The 19,913-nt window shown below is 36.8% G+C and overlaps 1 protein-coding gene across 1 annotated transcript in view; it reads left to right on the top strand.

Moving 5' to 3' along the window:
- Positions 1 to 19,913, top strand: part of LOC150100279 (E3 ubiquitin-protein ligase HERC2-like) — a 338,356-nt gene that overhangs the window by 153,280 nt on the left and 165,163 nt on the right. The window contains exon 10 of the mRNA XM_090402625.1: positions 5,273 to 5,417. Within this exon, the coding sequence (XP_090258751.1) occupies positions 5,273 to 5,417 (145 nt within the window). The remainder of the gene's footprint in view (positions 1 to 5,272; positions 5,418 to 19,913) is intronic.

Below are 19,913 nucleotides of genomic sequence, written 5' to 3' on the forward strand. Positions count from 1 at the left end.
TATAAAATAACATCAATTATTCCTCCTCCATCTACTGAATCCACTGAAACACATGCAGCTGCCACCCAACATCTCTTCACAATTCACTACCAAACTTACAGAACATGTTTCATTTTCTCCTTTTTCATTCCTTCTACTGCTGTATTCTGGAACAGTCTCTACTCTTGTGTGTATTCTGAAGAATACAATGCGCAGGTCTTCATATAACATAAAAAAGTTTCTCTTTTCTCAACTCCCTATCGATCCACAGTATTAAGATAATATAGGTTGACTAACCAATTTCTCATCAATGCAATTAACATAAAAAACTTTCCTGTCAATAAGGCCATGGAACTTCATAGTGTATCACTGTGTTTTGACTCCTCCATGCAAGGTACCTATTCATGGTAGAGGAAATCTCCCAATGATGGTATTTTGAAAACCTTTTCTTCCTGATTCTATGTTTTTTTTTTCTTCTTCATTCTACTTCTCCTGAGTCTTTTATACTATCCTGCTTCTATGTTTTTTTTTTTAATTCTTCAGTCTACTTCTCCTGAGTCTTTTATACAGGATTCAGCATCTTGTTGCCTTGTTTGCCATGTGGTGCAACATGTGAAAATCTGGGAAGAGAGGTTTTGGTAGTCTTGCACTACTTTAGCAAGATGTCCAGTCCTGGCTGGCCTGGTCAGGATCTATTAGCTAGGGCTTGCCTGCAAGGGTCAAGGGTATTGCAGTAAGTCTCTTTCCCCATTGTCCAAGGACAGAACTTAAGGCTTGCTGTGGCACTCATATAGCATCCAGGGTAGCCCTGATGTTCTGCTCTTGAGCTCAGTCATTGCTTGCTGGAGAGAGGGTGTCCATTTATGGTTCTGTGATGAGTGAGGAGCTCTGGTATGAAAGTAAACTCTTGCTGAGAATGAATACTTCTTGTTTATCAAGGGCCCTCTCATCAATGTCCATCCATCTCATGAAATCATAAACCACCAAGAGAAAACCAGAATAAGAAGCAGAAAACAATAGAAACTGCAATCAATACTGCTTTCTTGGTAATACATTCAACAGGGGATTCCTCTTGGAAAAATATCACTCTCCTTCATTCAGAAGGTTTTGGAAGGGTTGTCAGAATCTCCAAACTTAGTGAAGAAGCTCCATTCAGAAGATATACTTATTCTGCATGATCTATCAGGGAATATCAATTATGGTTCACCCCCCCCCCCCCACACACACACATACCCAAAACGTTAAACTTTTCAGGAGGAATAATGTTGAAGTGGGATTTCCTTAATGTACCAGACAAAGATATCTGCTCTGAAGTGAAAGATCGGTAAATGACAGCCACGAGAAGAATACTGATATGTATGGGTGGCCACCTGGTTCTCACCAGGAACATCATTTTTATATTCAACATATCAGTGTCAAAACAGGCTGTCTCAACTGCCAAGTAACGCTCTACATCCTGAACCCTTTGAGCTGCTTTAAATGTCAAAGAACGGGAAAATGATGAAAAGTTATTTGGGAGCAATCACTTTTCCAAGATATCAACTTTTCTACATGGGAAACTATTCACTCCATCGCAGATATAATAATGGAAAATTGAGAAAGCTGACTGATTCAACTTCTCATCATTAGCAGTGCAATGGTCAGCACTTCTTCCATCAGTGATGCAGGGATCATATAACAGAGTGTATTACACAAGTGTGCCACAATTGCAATTCCTAAAACATCTAGTCATTTTCTACATTTCTCTAAGCTATGGTGGAATGACAATTGCATAGCATCCAAAGAGGTTCAAAAGAAATCTTGGGGTATTTCTTGAAGCAATCCCACAACAACATACTTCACTGCTTTAAAATATCTCAGTGCTCAAGTGAGACACAAAATGAAAGGGAAATATACCACCCGCTGGCTCTCTGTCCTTGTTCACTATGGTTGCACAGTTGCTCTATGTAACAGTGATCACCAACACACTCACAGATGTTCTGCAAAAAGATCAGCAACATCTTATCTCTCCCCTCCTTTCCCAAGTTTCTTGTCCAAAAAAGCAAAGCAGAAAAACAACAAATCCAGTTTTCTTTATACGGCACTGAAGAACACAACAGGGCATTTACTGAAGTAGAAACATAAGCTGCTTTGCTTAAATGCCATCTAACTGCTGTTTGACTAGACAATATGCAGACAGCCATCATTGCTCACAACAATATTCTTTTGAAACAGCATAGTCTCACAAAATGTTGGCCCAAAAGGCCACGGTTGTTCTTTTCTAGAGAGCTCAAGCATATTTTAGGAAGTTAGGGAGAATTTTGTTCACCATTAACCTGTCTCTGATGTTATCTTAAATAGAATATAGCTTTGATGTAGTTGTTTTTTTAATTAATTTTATTTTCAATAGAGGTCATGCCAGTAGAATGACCTTTGATCAAATCATGGTCTCTTTAACATACTGTGTGAAATGTAATTCAGCTTGTCTTTATATATATGTGTATACTCCAGATGATAACCTTAATATGTAGGTCGAAACGTTGGGAAATTAAAATGGTTATTTTTAACACGGTTTGTAGCGTCCATAATTTGTCTAAAATGAATTGTTCATCATTAAAGGAAATTGAAGGGAAATGCTGAAAAATGTGCTGAAAATGGAAAATTAGGTAACATAATGTTTAATCAGGGCAATGTATGAAGCCTGAAGTATGATTTAAATAGGCTGATGATATGGGCAAAAAGTTGGATTCCAGTTTTATGTGATAAAGTGTAAAGTTATACATTTTGTGATGAAAAAATTTTAAGCTTTGTACTGCATTGATGGAACCCCCTGGAAATTGATGAAGAGGATTTGAGGGTGTTGGTGAACAATGAGTTGAATTTCAGAGGGCATACTGTAAAAGTGCTGTGAGAGCTTATAGAATTATTATTATTACATGACACCTCCAAGGTGTCATGTAATAATAATAATAATTAATCCTATAAAACTTTTATTAATTAAACATTTCTATCACATCCTTATTTTCCACCTATTGACCAACTTCTGGAACTTACAAGCCCTCAAATCCATCCTCCCAGAGAGAGCATTCTACAGATCACTCACCATCTTGGTCACTCACTTGTGGTCATCTGATTAGATCATCTTTACACATACAACCAGACCTGTGCACAGTAATCCAAATGTGAGAGTATTACAGGACACCTCCAAGGAGTCCAGACACTCATCGAGGGAGGCACCTGCTCTACAGTTCTCCATCTCCGCCACTCAATCCACCAACTACAGCAAACCACAGCTACCATCGTTATCTACACCAATACCATCTACTGCCCACCACCACTAGTATTTTCACAGACAATCATAAACACCTATGCCCACGGCAGGATTGGAAACTGAGTGAAAGTGTTAATAGTAAGTAGCATCATGACTCAATTTTTTCCTTGGAGAGTGGTGAATGAGCAGAATGGGTTAGAAGAATGTGTTGTTTTAAATGCTTTGTTGGTGAATGTGTAATGTACTCAAGAACAGGTATAAGTATTGCATGGATGATGAGAATCTCCTACAATGAGTCATCAAGCTCCATTTTGATTACCATGCAATATTAATAACAGAAATAAGAATGTATTATTTAATTTTTATTTAATTTAATTATTTAATGCTTATTATGTAATAAGTATCATGACTCAATTTTTTCCCTTGGAGAGTGGTGAATGAGTAGAATGGGTTAGAAGAATGTGTTGTTTTAAATGCTTTGTTGGTGAATGTGTTCAAGAACAGGTATAAGTATTGCATGGATGATGAAAATCTCCTACAATGAGTCATCAAGCTCCTTTTAGATTCCCATGCAATATTAATAACAGAAATAAGAATGTATTATTTAATTTCTTTCTTTCTTTCTTTAGTGCTATGCGTTATTTCCACCATCCGTCGTCGTTGTCCATTAGCATCCTCTAGCAAGATGGTTGCAGCAGATGAGCAGCTCTTCTCCATTTCTCTCTGTCTGTCACCTCCGTCATTCTTAAACCAGCCCATTCCACGATATCATTGAACCACTCTCTATTTAGTCTTCCACGTCTTCTCTTCCCCTCAACTTCCCCTTGTAATATAATTCTTGTCAAGTGTCCCGAAGAACCTCTCAGAAGATGCCCTGCAAATCTGGTCTTTCTTTGCATAATATTCTCGAGCAGTATTCTTTCCATCCCAACTCTTCTTAAAACTTCTTGATTTGATATTCTCTCTATATAGCTAATCTTTTCCATCTTTCTATAAAACCACATTCCCAATGCATTAATTCTTCCCATATCTCTCTTTCTGAATGTCCATAACTCACTTCCATAATTTGCAATACTCCAAACTGTTGCTTTAACTATTCCAACTCTAACACCTATTTTAATATTCTTGTTTATTAAAATTCTCTTCATTTCCATAAATGCTGATTTAGCTTTGCCTATTCTATTTCTAATGTCCAACTCTGAAGTTTCTTTCTCTGAGATCCAGCTACCTAAATATTGAAAGCTATCCATGTCTTATCTTTACATTATTTCCTATTTTCTGCCCATTGTCATTATCTTGGTCTTCTTTGTGTTAATCCTTAGTCCGTATTCGTTACAAGAGTTTTCAATTCTTTGAAGAATTTGTTGCAATCCATTTTAACTTTCTGCCATCATCACTACATCATTTCCACCATTAAATGTATTAAATGATGTACTGCAACATATTGAGTTTGTTCAGATATTTACATCATTGAACATAATACACTGGAATTTATTTTATTGGATTTATTTCCTTCAAACATTTATATAATAAGATTTTGATGAAAATTTTAATTAAAATCTCTGTTATCAGCTATAATTTTGTATCTATAATTTTTGGCTTGAATGATTAGTGTATCTGCCTTTCCACCAATAAGCAGCCAGTTCATAATAATAATAATAATAATAATATCCTTCTGTGACCATGTATGTTTTTGATTGTCTTTAGGCAGAAGATGAATGTCAGTACTTGGCATAAGAATTCTGCCCAACGTATTGGAATCCTGAAGAAGTGGCTTGAAAAATTCTATGTCTGGTTTCTAGAGCAAGGGTTCTGGATTCTGTAAAAAAATAAATATAAATAAGCAAAATATATATATAAAATTAATAAAAAAAAAAAAAAAAAAAAACTCCTTAGCCCAGTTAATGGTATTCATCAACTATAAGTTTATACACTTTTATGGATGAAACACTGTGTTTTATTTAAAAATGACTGAAATTGAAGTTGAATGCATTAAATTATAAATAATAACATTCCTGCTTTAATTTTTTTTATACTCAACAGGGGTAAAGGTGACTATTTTCGTCTTGGTCATGGCACAGATGCCCATGTAAGACGCCCACAGGTTGTTGAAGGACTCCGAGGGAAAAAAGTGATTCATGTTGCTGTTGGGGCCCTTCATTGTTTGGCTGTTTGTGATACTGGGCAGGTGAGTTGAGCAAATGTAGTATACCTCTTAAATGTTCTGTCATGTGTAAATTAAAGATGCGAAGAAATTATACACTTGGTTTAATCCTTTATCTAAGTATAAGCAAACAAAGTTTGTGCCTGAAGTATTTTCAGGACTTGGGCAACTCGTGGTAAAAGTGGTATTGACTTCACATCACTTGCCTTAGTATCCCATAATGCAAAGCGCATCTCCTTGCGGACATGTATAATGCTAAGCATTATGGAAAGGGTCACTACCAGTTTCAGCCTTTATTGAGGTCTCATCAGTGGGAGCCAGACCCAGAGGTGATACCAAGGTTGAAGTAAGGCAGAAGTCATATTTTTATATATGAGTTGCCAAAAAGTGTCACACCTTATTATTAAAATACTCTGGATTAGAGATAGTTAATTGTTGAAAGTTTTGTCCCAGTCCTGAAAATACTTCAGGCTGGTATCCAAAACCTAAGGACAAACACTATTTCTGAAGATTACAACCACAAATTCAGACAAATCAGCTTGTGGCAATTTGTATAACTGACGATTTTGAGTGGAAAGTGGGTACACATTCAGATTTTTGAATCATGCACAAAGGGATCATGCAGTAGCACTCAACAGGATAAAAGGCAAAAGGCTGCACTAAGCAAATTGTGTTTGAAGGAAGCTCTTTTGTGAAGGAATAAAGTTGCAAACTTGGATGTCTTGTAATGTCTCAAAGACATCTAGATGATTTCACATGGGGAAAAATTATTGGAAAGCTTGAAGAAGGCCATAGAATTACTGATATTGCCAGAGAGTTTGGAATCTCACATAGCATGTATCCAGGCTTTGGGCATCGTTTCAAACCAATGGAATGTGTTTCAGATGTTTGCTAAGAGGTTGCCCTTGCTGTGCCATGGAGCATTAAGACAGATTTTGGGTTATAACAGCAAAACATGATTGATGCAACACAGCAGGTCAGATTGCAAGTCAGCTCCATTCAAATACAGGTATACAGATATCTTGACAAACTGCCAATACATCTGCAACAAGTAGGGCTATACTCCTGAAGATCTGCATCCATTTATCCACAGCTCATCGTAAAGCACCTTTTCAGTGGTGTTGTATCCATAAAAATTAGCCAAGGCACACCGATTGGCTTATGTACACTTTATAGATAAGAGTAATTTTAGTCTTTCCTCAGATTTTAGATGGCACTTGATCTAGCTTGAAAGTGGCACTGCTTACCATCTCAAGAACATTCTTTATTTATTTATTCATATGGGGTTTTCTCCCATTCCTTATCTCTCCCTATTAGGACTGGTTGAGCCCTCCTAATGAGAGATTAAGTATGTATTTATGTGATCATGTATGTGTTCACAGACTGATTTGCCTGTTCTGAGGGATGGAAAATCCAAGTTTCTAGGTTAAAAAAACCTAAACCTCTGTATGAGACTGGCACTCACCTTTAGTTGAAAGAGACCAGATAATGGTTTCTCATGTATGGATGGGAATCGAACTTAGGTCATTCCAACCGAAGGGCTTCATCTGTAATGTTCTTGAGGATCCATAGCTCAGTCAGTATCTATCTCTTGAAAGGGATAGATACTGCAGTGCTGAGTCATGGTGTAGAGAGGCATTATGCTTAATGGATGCACCAAGCTACAAGTTCTAGATAAGAGACTATGATTGGTAAAAGATATTGCAATGAAGTTCTGCAATGTCATGTTTGATTGTTCTGTGGTACTGTAGGCAAAGAATCCATTTTTATGGATGAGAATACCACACCACATTATACACAAGCAATGGAGATACTTCTGGAGACTGAGGATATTAATCGAATCTAGTGGCCAGCATGCTCCCAAGATCTCAGTTTTCTTGCAATTTCTCTCCAGAAAACAAACAAGGCCTTACTTATCCTTGCTCTAAAGGTGAAGTGGGCCAGTTTGCCTCAAGAACTCCTGAATCACTTGGTGCTAAGCATGGTATGACAGTGTGAGAGCTACGTTGCAGTTCCTAGTGGACATATTCCATACTGCCCTCTGACACCTATGGCGCCCAATCCCCCATGTTCTTGACTGGTAGACCGGTTCTCCTTGAATTCCGATGGCTCGAATTTTGAAGACTCGACACTCAAGGTAGCCCCTGAGTTTCAAAATGTTTCAAATAACTCGACAAAAATGTTACAAAAAAATGTTACAGCCTACATCCGTTTTCAATTTCAGCTTATCATTTTATAGTATAGAGTAGATTTTATGTTTTTTTTTTACGTAATATAATTCATTAGTATGCTGCCAATAAATGTATGTCCACATTTGGCTGTAGTCATGAAAATTTTTTCATATATAATATATAATAGGAATATATAAATTTTTTCATATATAATATATTTATATATAATAGGTAAAAATGTAGTTCATCCATAGCTTTTGCACACCAGTATATTTTGTCTTTCCCTGGTACTCTAACTTTATCTGATTGACTGCATATTCCTTCCACTTTTGACAGTATTTTGGTGCTTCTTTATACTCAGTTAACTTTATTCGAGTCATATTTTATTGAATAAACTGTCTCCAGAATTACTACAGTAATTCTGGACAGTTTTTTTTTCCATTTATCTTCTGTTTATCTTGGTATTCTGTTTATCTAAGAGCTGGTATTGTTTGTTTCATCCATAATTCCATGGAGACACAACACATGTTAGAATAATGACTTTACTTAAACTTCAGGAAAGTTATATTCGATGTTTCAACATCCAATTTCAACATACATATATATAAGATTAAAGCTACATGACCCTGCACCATACAAAAATAAATGAATCTAAATGCATATTTATTATTGGACCTAGACTGACTTCTTGTGGGGGAAAAAAATTTTAAATAAAAAAATTAACTAAAATAAAAATTAACTTCTTATGGTGCTATCTTCTATCGAAGGTCAGTGACCATCTTGGCGAACAAACTTCATTCTTGCGTTAATCAGAGCAGTTGTGCGCTGCTCTTTCCTGTCCACATCTTGATGTTGTCAAACCATGATATTCTTTTTCTTCCTCTAGTTCCTTTGCCATCAATTCTTCCTATCAAAATAGTTTGCAGAAGTTGGTATTTGCTGTTTCTCATGATGTGGCCAAGATATGATGTTTTTCGTTTCTTGATTATTTGTACAAGATCTTTAGCTTTGCCAATGGATTTTAAGACATCTTCATTGGTAATTTTTTCTGTCTTTACAGAAGAATGCTAAAGAAATCATGGACAGAAAAATTAAACTTAAATTAAATAACTACACACACACACACACACACACACACATATCCTAAACATCTTTTTATGCAATTTTTTTTTACGCAAATTCGGAGTTACGCAAATTGGGATATCAAAAAAAAATTTTTTTTTTTACGCCACCAACCTAAGGTCTAAGTTAGGAACAAATCCATAATTCTAGAAAATTCTGAGAATTTTGTAGAATTGCATTCTCGTTTCAATTAAGAAAATTCTAAATTCTTACGAATTTCATTTATTGGGAATTTTCCGAATTACATAACAGACTGCGCATAAAAAAGCAGTTCTTAGTAGTTTGGATTTGGTGTTTGAGTAGACAACACAGTTACCGCATTTTTTTGCATTTGCATTTCTTTAAGTGAAATCAAAATAAAAATCGCGTTATAAAATTAATAATTTTGCCAAGAAATAATAAACGGTAAGGTATATGTAATTTTCAAACTTTCATTTCATTAACCGAAGATTTTAATCCAGCCCATACATGATGTTGTTGATAACCAAAAAAAAAAAAAAGGAAAGCTGTTTCCTTGGATGTAAAAATTCAAATTTTAGATCGTCTTCAAACTGGGGAAGGCGCGACATCTGTGGGTAAGCATTTTGGAGTCCGTGAATCAACTGTCAGATCTATAAAGAAAAATGAAGAGGCTATTAGAAAAGCGGTATGTTCTGGTACAAAATCGAGTGCAAAATTATCATCATACACAAGAGATGTTGTTATAGAAAAGGCCAAAAAAGCTTTAGTGATGTGGATAGAAGATAATGTACAAAAAAAAAGAATGCCAGTTGACGGAAATTCCATCAACCAATTAGCATTGAGATTTTATGAACAGATTAAAAAACTGCTGCCAGATACTTCATCTCAATCGAGGAAAATATATGAATTTCATGCAAGCAATGGTTGGCTGGCTAAGTTTATTAAAAGACATGTTCTTCATAATATAAAAATTAAGGTGAAACGGCTTCTGCTGATGAAACAGCTGCTAAAGCATTTCCACAAAATCTTGCTAAAATAATTGAAGATGGAGGTGACACTCGTGAACAAGTTTGGAATATGGATGAAACCGGCCTTTTCTGGAAAAAAATGCCAAACAGAACTTACGTATCAAAAATGCAAAAAACTGTTGGTGGGTTCAAAGCAGCAAAGGATCGCATAACATTCCTATTTTGTTCGAATGTTTTAGGAGATCAGATGTTAAAACCACTGCTCATAAATCGATCATTATGACCACGCCAATGAAAGGCATAGATTTTCAAAAATTGCCAGTTCATTGGATGGCCAACAAAAAAGCTTGGGTGACCATTAATATTTTCACTGAGTGGCTCCACAAACATTTTGTGCCAGAAATTATATGCTATTTGAATGACAAGGGTCTCGAATTTAAAGTGCTTTTGATTCTTGATAATGCACCCATAGAACACCCAAATGTGCAATTTTTTTTTTCTGTCGCCCAATACCACATCATTGCTGCACCCTCTAGATCAGGGTATAATTGCGACATTTAAAACATATTATGTCAGACGAACATTTCAGTAAGTTTTGAACAAGCTAAATGATGATGAAACACTGTCAGTTATGGATGTGTGGAAAAAATTTTCAATTATGAATTGTATTGATCAGGTTTGATTATCGTTATCTGAATTGAGACTAGAAACTATGAATGTGACCCTGTGTAGCTCAGTGGATGTGGCGTTTGCACACCAAGGTGCTTGGCCGCATGAAGGAAGACTTGGTTTCGAGTCTAGTCGGTGACTAGAGGAAATTTTTCTAAGCCTTTTTTCGACCAGTTCCCGAGTAAGTCGATCTCTGGCACAGGCAAGCAGGTTTTTCCTCCCGGAAACTCGGGTTTTTCGTCCTGTAAACTCAAGAAAATCGACCGTAGAACCCACATTATTTCATTCATTAAAGATATTGTGTTAGGGACCACAAGATGGCGGCACATTTGAGCCGTCTCTCCTCACTGTGTACCGCTTAATTAGTGATAGCCTTGGGCCATCTATCTCTGATTGGTACCAGTGGAGACTGAACTGCCCACTCAGTCTCCAAAAGTTAGATAGGGCTAAATGGCCTCATCTACCCCCCCGTATACGGGAATAAAAAGACGTTAGCTGATTTTTTATTTTTTTTTAAAAAAAACTATGAATGCATGCTGGAAAGTTATTTGGCCCGCATGTGTTAGAGAGAATGCTCCTGTTCCCTTCAATCATACTGCAGAATTCTCCAATATAATAAGTTTGGCATGTGAAATTGGTGGAGAAGGATTCGATGATCTTACGTCGGCAGATATCGAAGAATTGTTAATTGATAAACCTCTTAGCGAAGACGAAATAGTGGAGATTGTTTCTGAGACTCCGGAAAGCGAAGAAGTTAATGATAATGATCAAGGTAATCCTACTTTTGCTGCTGATATAATTAAAGAAGGTCTTAAACTGGCCAGTAATTAAGCAATTATTTTGTCCGACATGATCCAAATGAAGAACGTGCTGGGAAGTTTTCACGTGAGCTTAAGTTGTTAATGTCTCCATACAGAGAATTATATTGTGACTTATCTAAAGCATCAAAACAGCAATTAATAGCCGAGTTCATGTCTAAAACTACTGAAACTACCAGTGGTACTTTTGTTCAAGACATGACAAGAAGAATTCCACAAGTTGAGGTGGAAATCGATGACGATAATACCATATCTTGTAGTTCTAGTGATATTACAGTCTCACGAAAATGAAAGCTTTCGTGTTTATTGTCAGAAACTGATAGCAAATAACATAATTTTTTTATAGAATCCTTAGCAAACAACTGAAATGATTGTTTTTTTAAAGTTATTAAAATTCATTATATGTATGTGTGTTCTCCATGAAATGTAAATAAAAATCTTATGATCTTAACGAATTTAATGTTTGTTTTTTTCATTATTTTGCTTATATTTCAGGTTTGGAATCAATCTTCACTTTTTCTATGGAGTCAATAGTTTTTTTTACGTGTAATTTTTAGGAACGTATCTATCGCATAAAAAGAGGTTTAGGTCTATAAAAAATTAAATAAAAACAAAATATAAATGGAACTACATTAAACATTTGTAAAATCCTCTCGTATTAAGATCTTCTGTTTTGAGGCTTGTTCTTGTTGCTATACAGATTGCAGATGGGTCCTCCATATTCTTGGAATGATTAATCCATCATTTTCGTTCAGGTTTGGATAATGTTTCAGCATTCCATAAGTTACTTTGAATTTTCTTTCAAACCAGGTTTTGGTGCGGTGTAGGGACTTGGTGCTTTTCCAGTCAGGTCTGTGGCATATTTCAAGTGTACGCGCTCTGATAGGCCTGTTTTGTTGTAGTGGAGGTATTTAATGTGTCGTTTGTGTTCATCTTTTCTGATTGGGATGGTGTGTCCTGTTTCTCCTATGTAAGATAGGTTACAGGTACATTGAATTTTGTAAACTCCTGGATCTTTGGAGGATCTAAGTAAATTTCTTAATTTTGCCAAGGGTTTGAAGGTTGTCTTCATGTTCCATTTCGCTTGAATCAAGCTTGTTCTTCTCTAAGTTTCTCTTCCATAGTTTTTCTTAGTATCTTCTCAAGTATGCCTGCATAAGCTTACCTGGAACACTATATAAGAAAGTTTTTCTGTATTCTCACATTCACTTTTATTTCCCTTTTTATAAACTGGTATATAAAAAAAGTATATTAGAGCACTATTCCAATGATCTAGAATTTCACCTTTTGACCAAGCCTTGTGAATTATGCAGTGTAACCACTGTAAACCATTTATTCCTCCTTATTTCGTTTTTTTTTTTTTTTTTGTTTAAAATCATTTATTCAGCTGCATTTCCACGTTTTAGCTTTTCTATTTCTTTTGATACACACACCGTATTGCATTTTTTTCAATATTTTCTACCATTGTTCTGTTACTGCTTATTTCATTTAAGTGTTTCAAAGTAATTAATACAGATATCCAGAATATTATTAGTTTTGGTTTTTCATGTTACCTTTGTCATCTCTGTGTTTTTCCTCTATTTCTAAACTTTTCAGAACATTTTGCAACTTCCTAATATTTATCCTCTATATTCTTACCCAAGTATTCCCCTCTTCATAGGGCAATTGTTGGGGGGGGGGGGGTGAGAGGACCTTCAGGTGATGGTACTGGCCTTTCTCATTCTTCCTCTTTTTCTCTGCTTTTTCTTCCCATATTCTTCGCTCTACATCTACTCAGTCTTTCATGCTATCTTGTCTTCCAGATCACCATCACTGGGATCTAATGCCCTGCCACTTTGTGGCATGGCATTATATCTTGAATATCTGGAAAGGGAACACTGGTCATCTGGCATTACTTTGACAAGATGAATGGACTTAGATGGTCTGGCCAGTATAAATGGACTAATTGGCTTGCCTGCAAGGGTGAATGGTGTCACAATAAGCCTCCCACGCTATGGTCTGGGATTGGGGCAGGCCCAAGATTTATTGTGGGGTTGGTATAGCATCCAGGGTACCTTGACATTCCACTCCCGAACACAATCATTGCTTGCCAGTGAGTGAGCATCCATGTATGGCTCTGTGGTGGGTGAGAAGCTCTTGTGCCAAAAAGGAAAAAAAAATTTGAGCATGAATATTTCATCCTCAGATATTTCAGGGAGCATCACAAAAGGTCCAGACTAAGTATTGATAACATAATATATCATTTCCATTACAGAAGAAAAAAAAAAAAAAGACATGAGAACATTATAAATGTACCAGTTTTTCTCATCATCCATGCAACAGATGAAAAACCAATGGGGAAAATTCCACCCTTCTTTATTCAAAAGGGTTTAGTAACACTGTTCTGGGAACCTCTTCCCAGAACAGTTAAAAAAACAATGATCTAGTGATATCCTTTTGGAAACATAATGTCAGCAGCAGCACAGAAAATTTCTATAGATAAATATATAAATGCATAAATATAAGCCTGACAGAGATGAGCCCTCAACATCTTGGAAATTGAACACGCCTACAAAGTCAAAACAATAGGAAAATTTTAAAATTGAACTGTTGTGGCTTTTGGTGATATTTGATGATATCAAGGTTCTGCTACAGAAACCTTTCTGTTACTATTAGCAGGAAATGTATTTAAAACCTAGTGAGGATCTGACCCTAAGGCATTTACTGTTATTTGGAAGGGCAGAACTGGAGATTGCCTGGCTTATGGTGGAGTGGCTATCCTAGTGGGCACTCATACTCCTTTCCTTTTCTAAATCACTTAGGAATTGAACAACGTAGATCCGAATATAAATTAAATTATACTTTAATAAATATTTCCGATATTTCGGCAACATCACGTTGCCATTTTCAAAAGGAACTTGCAAAAAGGCACGTGTACGCAGGCATTACAACACAGTAACTGAGAATGAAGATATGAAGCTATCGTTCTCCTAGAAGTCCTGATGGTGCCCACTAGTGGGCTAAGTAGGTGTTCTTGGCTGTTGGGCTGAAGGTCTGCTGATATATGCCTCCCAAATTTGGGGCAGTCGCATACAACCAAATTTGTTGAGGTTTGGGGATTTTCTTAGGGCTGAGGCTGATTCCATAAATAGTCTTTCGAATTTGTATTTGCTACGGTGTATTACTGTAGCTTTCTTCCACCATATTCTGTGGCATGTATCCAGAGCATGGCCTGCAAGACCAGAATGGCTTTACTTGTGAAACCGGATGTAGTCCTTGTGTTCAGAAATTCTGATATTCGCTGTCCTGCCTGTTTGGCCAAAGTACGACAATTTACAACTGCAAGGGACCTGGTATACACCAGGTAGGTCTAGTGGAAGTGGTTGGTCTTTGGTGGAGTGGATAAGGGATGCCAATTTTCTGTAAGGCCTGTAACAGGAGGTCAGGTCACGTTTTCTTAAGATTTTGGTAATTTTTTCCAAGGTGCCTCAGATGTAGGGAATGGTGATGGATTTAGAGTAATCCTTGTTGTGTGTGTGTGGGGGGGGGTTGTAAGTTTTAATATTTTTTGGATTTTTTGGGGGGGGGTAGCCATGGGCTGAGAAAGTGTTGAGGATGATATTTAGTTCAGTGTTTAGGGCCATGTCATTAGAACAGATTAGTTTAGCCCTGTTGTATAGTGTTTTCACCACTCCATATTGTTGTGTGTGTGGGGGGGGGGGGATTGTTGGTGAATGTATCTGCCTGTATAGGTGGGTTTTCTATAAACTGAGAAAACCAAGGTTCATCAGGCTGGCGGGTGACTAGTGTGTCTAGGAAAGGGAGGCTGTTGTTTTGTTTTCCTCTTTTTCCAGGGTGAACTTGATTCCGGAGTGTTTGTTGTTTAAGGAAGAGGAGTGTTTCAGAGCCATGTGGTCAAATAGCGAACACATCATCATCAATGTAGCGGAGCCATATGGTTGGTTTTTGTGGGTCAGAGGCTAAGGCTTTTTCTTCAAAGGTCTCCATAAAGAAATTGGCCAAGGGTGGGGAGAGTGGTGAACCCATGGCTGTCCCCTCTATTTGTTTGTAGAATTTTCCCTGATAAACGAAATAGCCTGTGTTCATTGTGAACTGAAATAGGGCTGAGATATCGGGAGAAAATTTAGCTTGGATTAGCTCTAAAGTTTCCTTGAGTGGGACATTTGTGAATAAGGAGGAGACCTCAAAGCTGACCATTATGTCAGTATGTTGGAGTGTAATGTTTTCTATGCTGGCTTTGAAGTGGGCTCAGTTTTTTTGTGTGTGATGGTGTGTTGCCAGTATAGTGTGTGAGCTCTTTGGCCAAATGTTTAGCTAATTTGTGTGTGGGGGAATCAATGCTATCCACTATGGGACGTAATGGCACATTTCTTTATGTATTTTTGGGAGTCCGTAAATACAGGGGGGGGGGTAATAGAGTTAAACTGCTTTAATCTGTTGGTAACTTCTACAAGCCAAGAAGTGACTTTCTTAAGGAGCCTGTGAAGTTTTCTGATTTGTGAGTTTTGTTTATGGAGGTAAGCAACCCTATCTAATAGAAGAGCATTAAGCTTACCTTTGTAGTCCTTTTGGTTAAGTACTACAGTTGCATTTCCCTTATTCGCTTTGGTGATAACTAATTCTTTATTATTCCTCATTTCCTGTAGAGCTTTAAATTCCTTATTGGATATATTGGTTTTTGGTGGTCTTGCTTTGGAAAGGACACAAGCTACATCCAGTCTTACGTTGGCGATTTGATGTGGAAGGTGGCAGATTCCCCTTTCGATCTGGATCATAATATCCTCACTGGGTATTTTTCTGCTCCCAGAGCAGAAATTTAAAAAAGGAATTTAAAGCTCTACAGGAAATGAAGAATAATAAAGAATTAGATCTGGATCATAATATCCTCAGTGGGTATTTTTCTGCTCTCAGAAAAATACCCAGTGAGGATATTATGATCCAGATCAAAAGGGGAATCTGCCACCTTCCACATCAAATTGCCAACAGTGTAAGACTGGATGTAGCGTGTGTCCTTTCCAAAGCAAGACCACCAAAAACCAACATATCCAACAAGGAATTTAAAGCTTTACAGGAAATGAGGAATAATAAAGAATTAGTTATCACCAAAGCAGATAAGGGAAATGCAACTGTAGTACTTAACCAAAAGGACTACAAAGGTAAGCTTAATGCTCTTCTATTAGATCAGGCTGCTTACCTCCCTATTGAATATAATCCCACCAACTCACAAATCAGAAAACTTCACAGGCTCCTTAAGAAAGTTACTTCTTGGCCTGTAGAAGTTACCAACAGATTAAAGCCGTTTAACTCTATACCCCCCTTCCCCGTATTTACGGACTCCCAAAAATACATAAAGAAAATGTGCCATTACGTCCCATAGTGGATGGCATTGATTTCCCCACATACAAATTAGCTAAACATTTGGCCAAAGAGCTCACACACTATACTGGCAACACACCATCACACATAAAAAACTCAGCCCACTTCAAAGCCAGCATAGAAAACCTTTGACGCCAACATACTGACATAATGGTCAGCTTTGACGTCTCCTCCTTATTCACAAATGTCCCACTCAAGGAAACTTTAGAGCTAATCCAAGCTAAATTTTCTCCCGATATCTCAGCCCTATTTCAGTTCACAATGAACTCGGGCTATTTCGTTTGGCAGGGAAATTTCTACAAACAAATAGAGGGGACAGCCATGGGTTCACCACTCTCCCCACCCTTGGCCAATTTCTTTATAGAGACCTTTGAAGAAAAAGCCTTAGCCTCTGCCCCACAAAAACCAACCAGAATCAAGTTCACCCTGGAAAAAGAGGAAAACAACAGCCTCCCTTTCCTAGACACACTAGTCACCCACCAGCCTGATGGAACCTTGGTTTTCTCAGTTTATAGAAAACCCATCGATACAGGCAGATAGATTCACCAACAATTCCCCCCTCCCCTCACAACAATATGGAGTGGTGAAAACACTATACAACAGGACTAAACTAATCTGCTCTAACGACATGGCCCTAAACACTGAACTAAATCACATCCTCAATACACTCTCAGCCAATGGCTATCCCCCCAAAAAAATCCAAAAAATATTAAAACCTACAAACCACAGCCCCTCCCCCCCTCCACAACAAAGATTACTCTAAATCCATCACCATTCCCTACATCCGAGGTGTCTCGGATGTAGGGAATGGTGATGGACTTAAAGTAATTGGAAAAAAATTACCAAAATTTTAAAAAAAACATGACCTCACCTCCTGTTACAGGGCTTACAGAAAATTGGCATCCCTTATCCACCCCACCAAAGATCAACCACTTCCCCTAGATCTACCTGGTGTATACCAGGTCCCTTGCAGTTGTAAACTGTCGTACTTTGGCCAAACAGTCAGGACAGCGAATATCAGAATTTCTGAACACAAGGACTACATCCGGTTTCACAAGTACAGCCATTCTGGTCTTGCAGACCATGCTCTGTATACATGCCACAGAATACGGTGGAAGAAAGCTACAGTAATACACCATAGCAAATACAAATTCGAAAGACTATTTATGGAATCAGCCTCAGCCCTAAGAAACTCCCCCAAACCTCAACAAATTTGGTTGTATGCGACTGCCCCAAATTTGGGAGGCATACATCAGCAGACCTTCAGCCCATTGGCCAAGAACACCTACTTAGCCCACTAGAGGGCACCATCAGGACTTCTAAGAGAACGATAGCTTCATATCTTCATTCTCAGTTACTGTGTTGTAGTGCCTGCGTGCACGTGCCTTTTTGTAAGTTCCTTTTGAAAATGGCAACGTGACATTGCCGAAATATTGGAAATATTTATTAAAGTATAATTTAATTTATATTTGGATCTACGTTGTTCAATTCCCTAAGTCATTTAGAAATGCATAATCAGCGTATAAGCCTGTCTACGAGAATCATACTCCTTTCCATCATGTCCACCTTAATACTGTGCTGGAAGCAGTAGCAATTTGCATTTCTGTGTAGCTGCTATTGAATAACCACAGTTGAACAAAATCAGCACAGTTGTCTAGTGCAGATATACCATTGATTTTGTTATTCCCTATGCAAAATCAAGTCATAATCTTGCAATAAATTTTTTAGTGGCCTGGTAGTTTTGAAGTCACTCATTCAAGCTTGGAAGTGTCATCCTCATCACTTACTTATTCTTCTAATGTTATCTGATGTTTTATTGCAGTTTCCTCCACAAGTTTATCCTAAAAATTTTCATTTTCATTATAGCATTGAAGGCTATCACCAAAATGCAAACTCTTCATAGTTTCTGGTGCAGGTCACTTCTAATGGGACATAATTTTCACTATTGGCTGGCATATCCATGATTAGATGCTGAAACCCATAGTGAGGAGAACAGTTTTAGTGGGCTTGTTGCTTCCTGCCAGCTTTAGCCACAGACTGTATTGTTTATAAAAAGATTAACTTTTGTACCTTGACCTCCTTAGCAGTTGTCAAGAACCATTAAATTTTTTCTTGATTTCTATTGTAATTCTATGTCCCAACTCGTAAGCCAATTCTTAAATAATTCAGATATCTTCCAAGCATTTTTGTTGGTATGGTATGAATCTGTATACCCTCAATTTTATGTTGGGAGAGTTTAGTATACTTAACTTCTCCAAGGTCTCGCCCTTTTTCCAATAACTAACAGCTTTCTGTTATCAGTTCCTGACATATTTAGATTCATTGGTGTAGTGTGTTTATAACACAGGGAACTACTCAATGTGGCTATTTTACTATGCCATCTGCACTAAATGATACACTAAATCTCCACTTGACGATATCTCCACTAAATTTCGAAGGAAGATTACATAATGTTTCTTACACTCCATGTGGTAGAGGTCACTGGTGGTTCTAATTAAACAGCATTCTGTCCCAAATAAAGCAAATTCTTGTTATATTCTCTATCTTTTTATATATATATATATATATATATATATGTATGTATATATATATATATATATGTATGTATATTTTTTATTTATTTTAAGACTCTTGTCCCAATAAAATCACTGATTTATTTAACCGGTGGACTAATTAATTGGAATGTACTGTATATCAGGTTTACATTGTTTTTGTTTTTTTTGTTTCTGGTTGTATAGTAATATATTTTGACCTGTAACTTTGTGCATGATAGCCAAACAGACTAATACATTTTAAAAATCTAAACCACAATGACACTCTCTTCCTGATGATCACAGACATTAGGAAGATGGTGAAACATGTCACAAGAAAGCCATGAAACACATTTTTTAACTCAATTGTGTTGAACTGAACAGATGTCTTTCTGAATTTGGGAATTATTACAAAAACCTGAGATAACTAATTTAATTCATCATAAATTACATTTATAACTGTTCTAAAAAATTCTCAAGGGTAAATGTATACAAATTGTTTCTGTGGTCTCAGTAAGTAAGTATGCTGTAGTGAGACAGTTTAATTATTGTCCAAAATAGTTTTCATTTTTTTTGAATGGCTTAACCTGATAATTTGAAATATTCAGCCTAAATCTCAGCTTTTAATTATTTTCCTTAAACAATGCACATATACAGTGGACAAATTAATCCAAACACTCACATTTGAAAAAAAAAAAAAAATTAATTTCACAAGAAAATAAGTATAAAAAATAAATTCCAACTTTACTTAATAATTTATATGTGCTCCTCTGTTCCTAATGAGTGTACCATGGTCTGATTTTTCTATCTTTATAGACAATTTGACCATGCACTTTCCTGGCTGACCAATCAGTGCTTTTTTTCAGAGTTTGTTCAATGAGTCTCCAAGGTCTGGTACTTGTTT

Source organism: Typopeltis vanoorti, chromosome 13, assembly GCF_054136105.1.
Source record: "Typopeltis vanoorti isolate ZY-2024b chromosome 13, IOZ_Tvanoo_1.0, whole genome shotgun sequence".
NCBI lineage: Eukaryota > Metazoa > Arthropoda > Arachnida > Uropygi > Thelyphonidae > Typopeltis > Typopeltis vanoorti.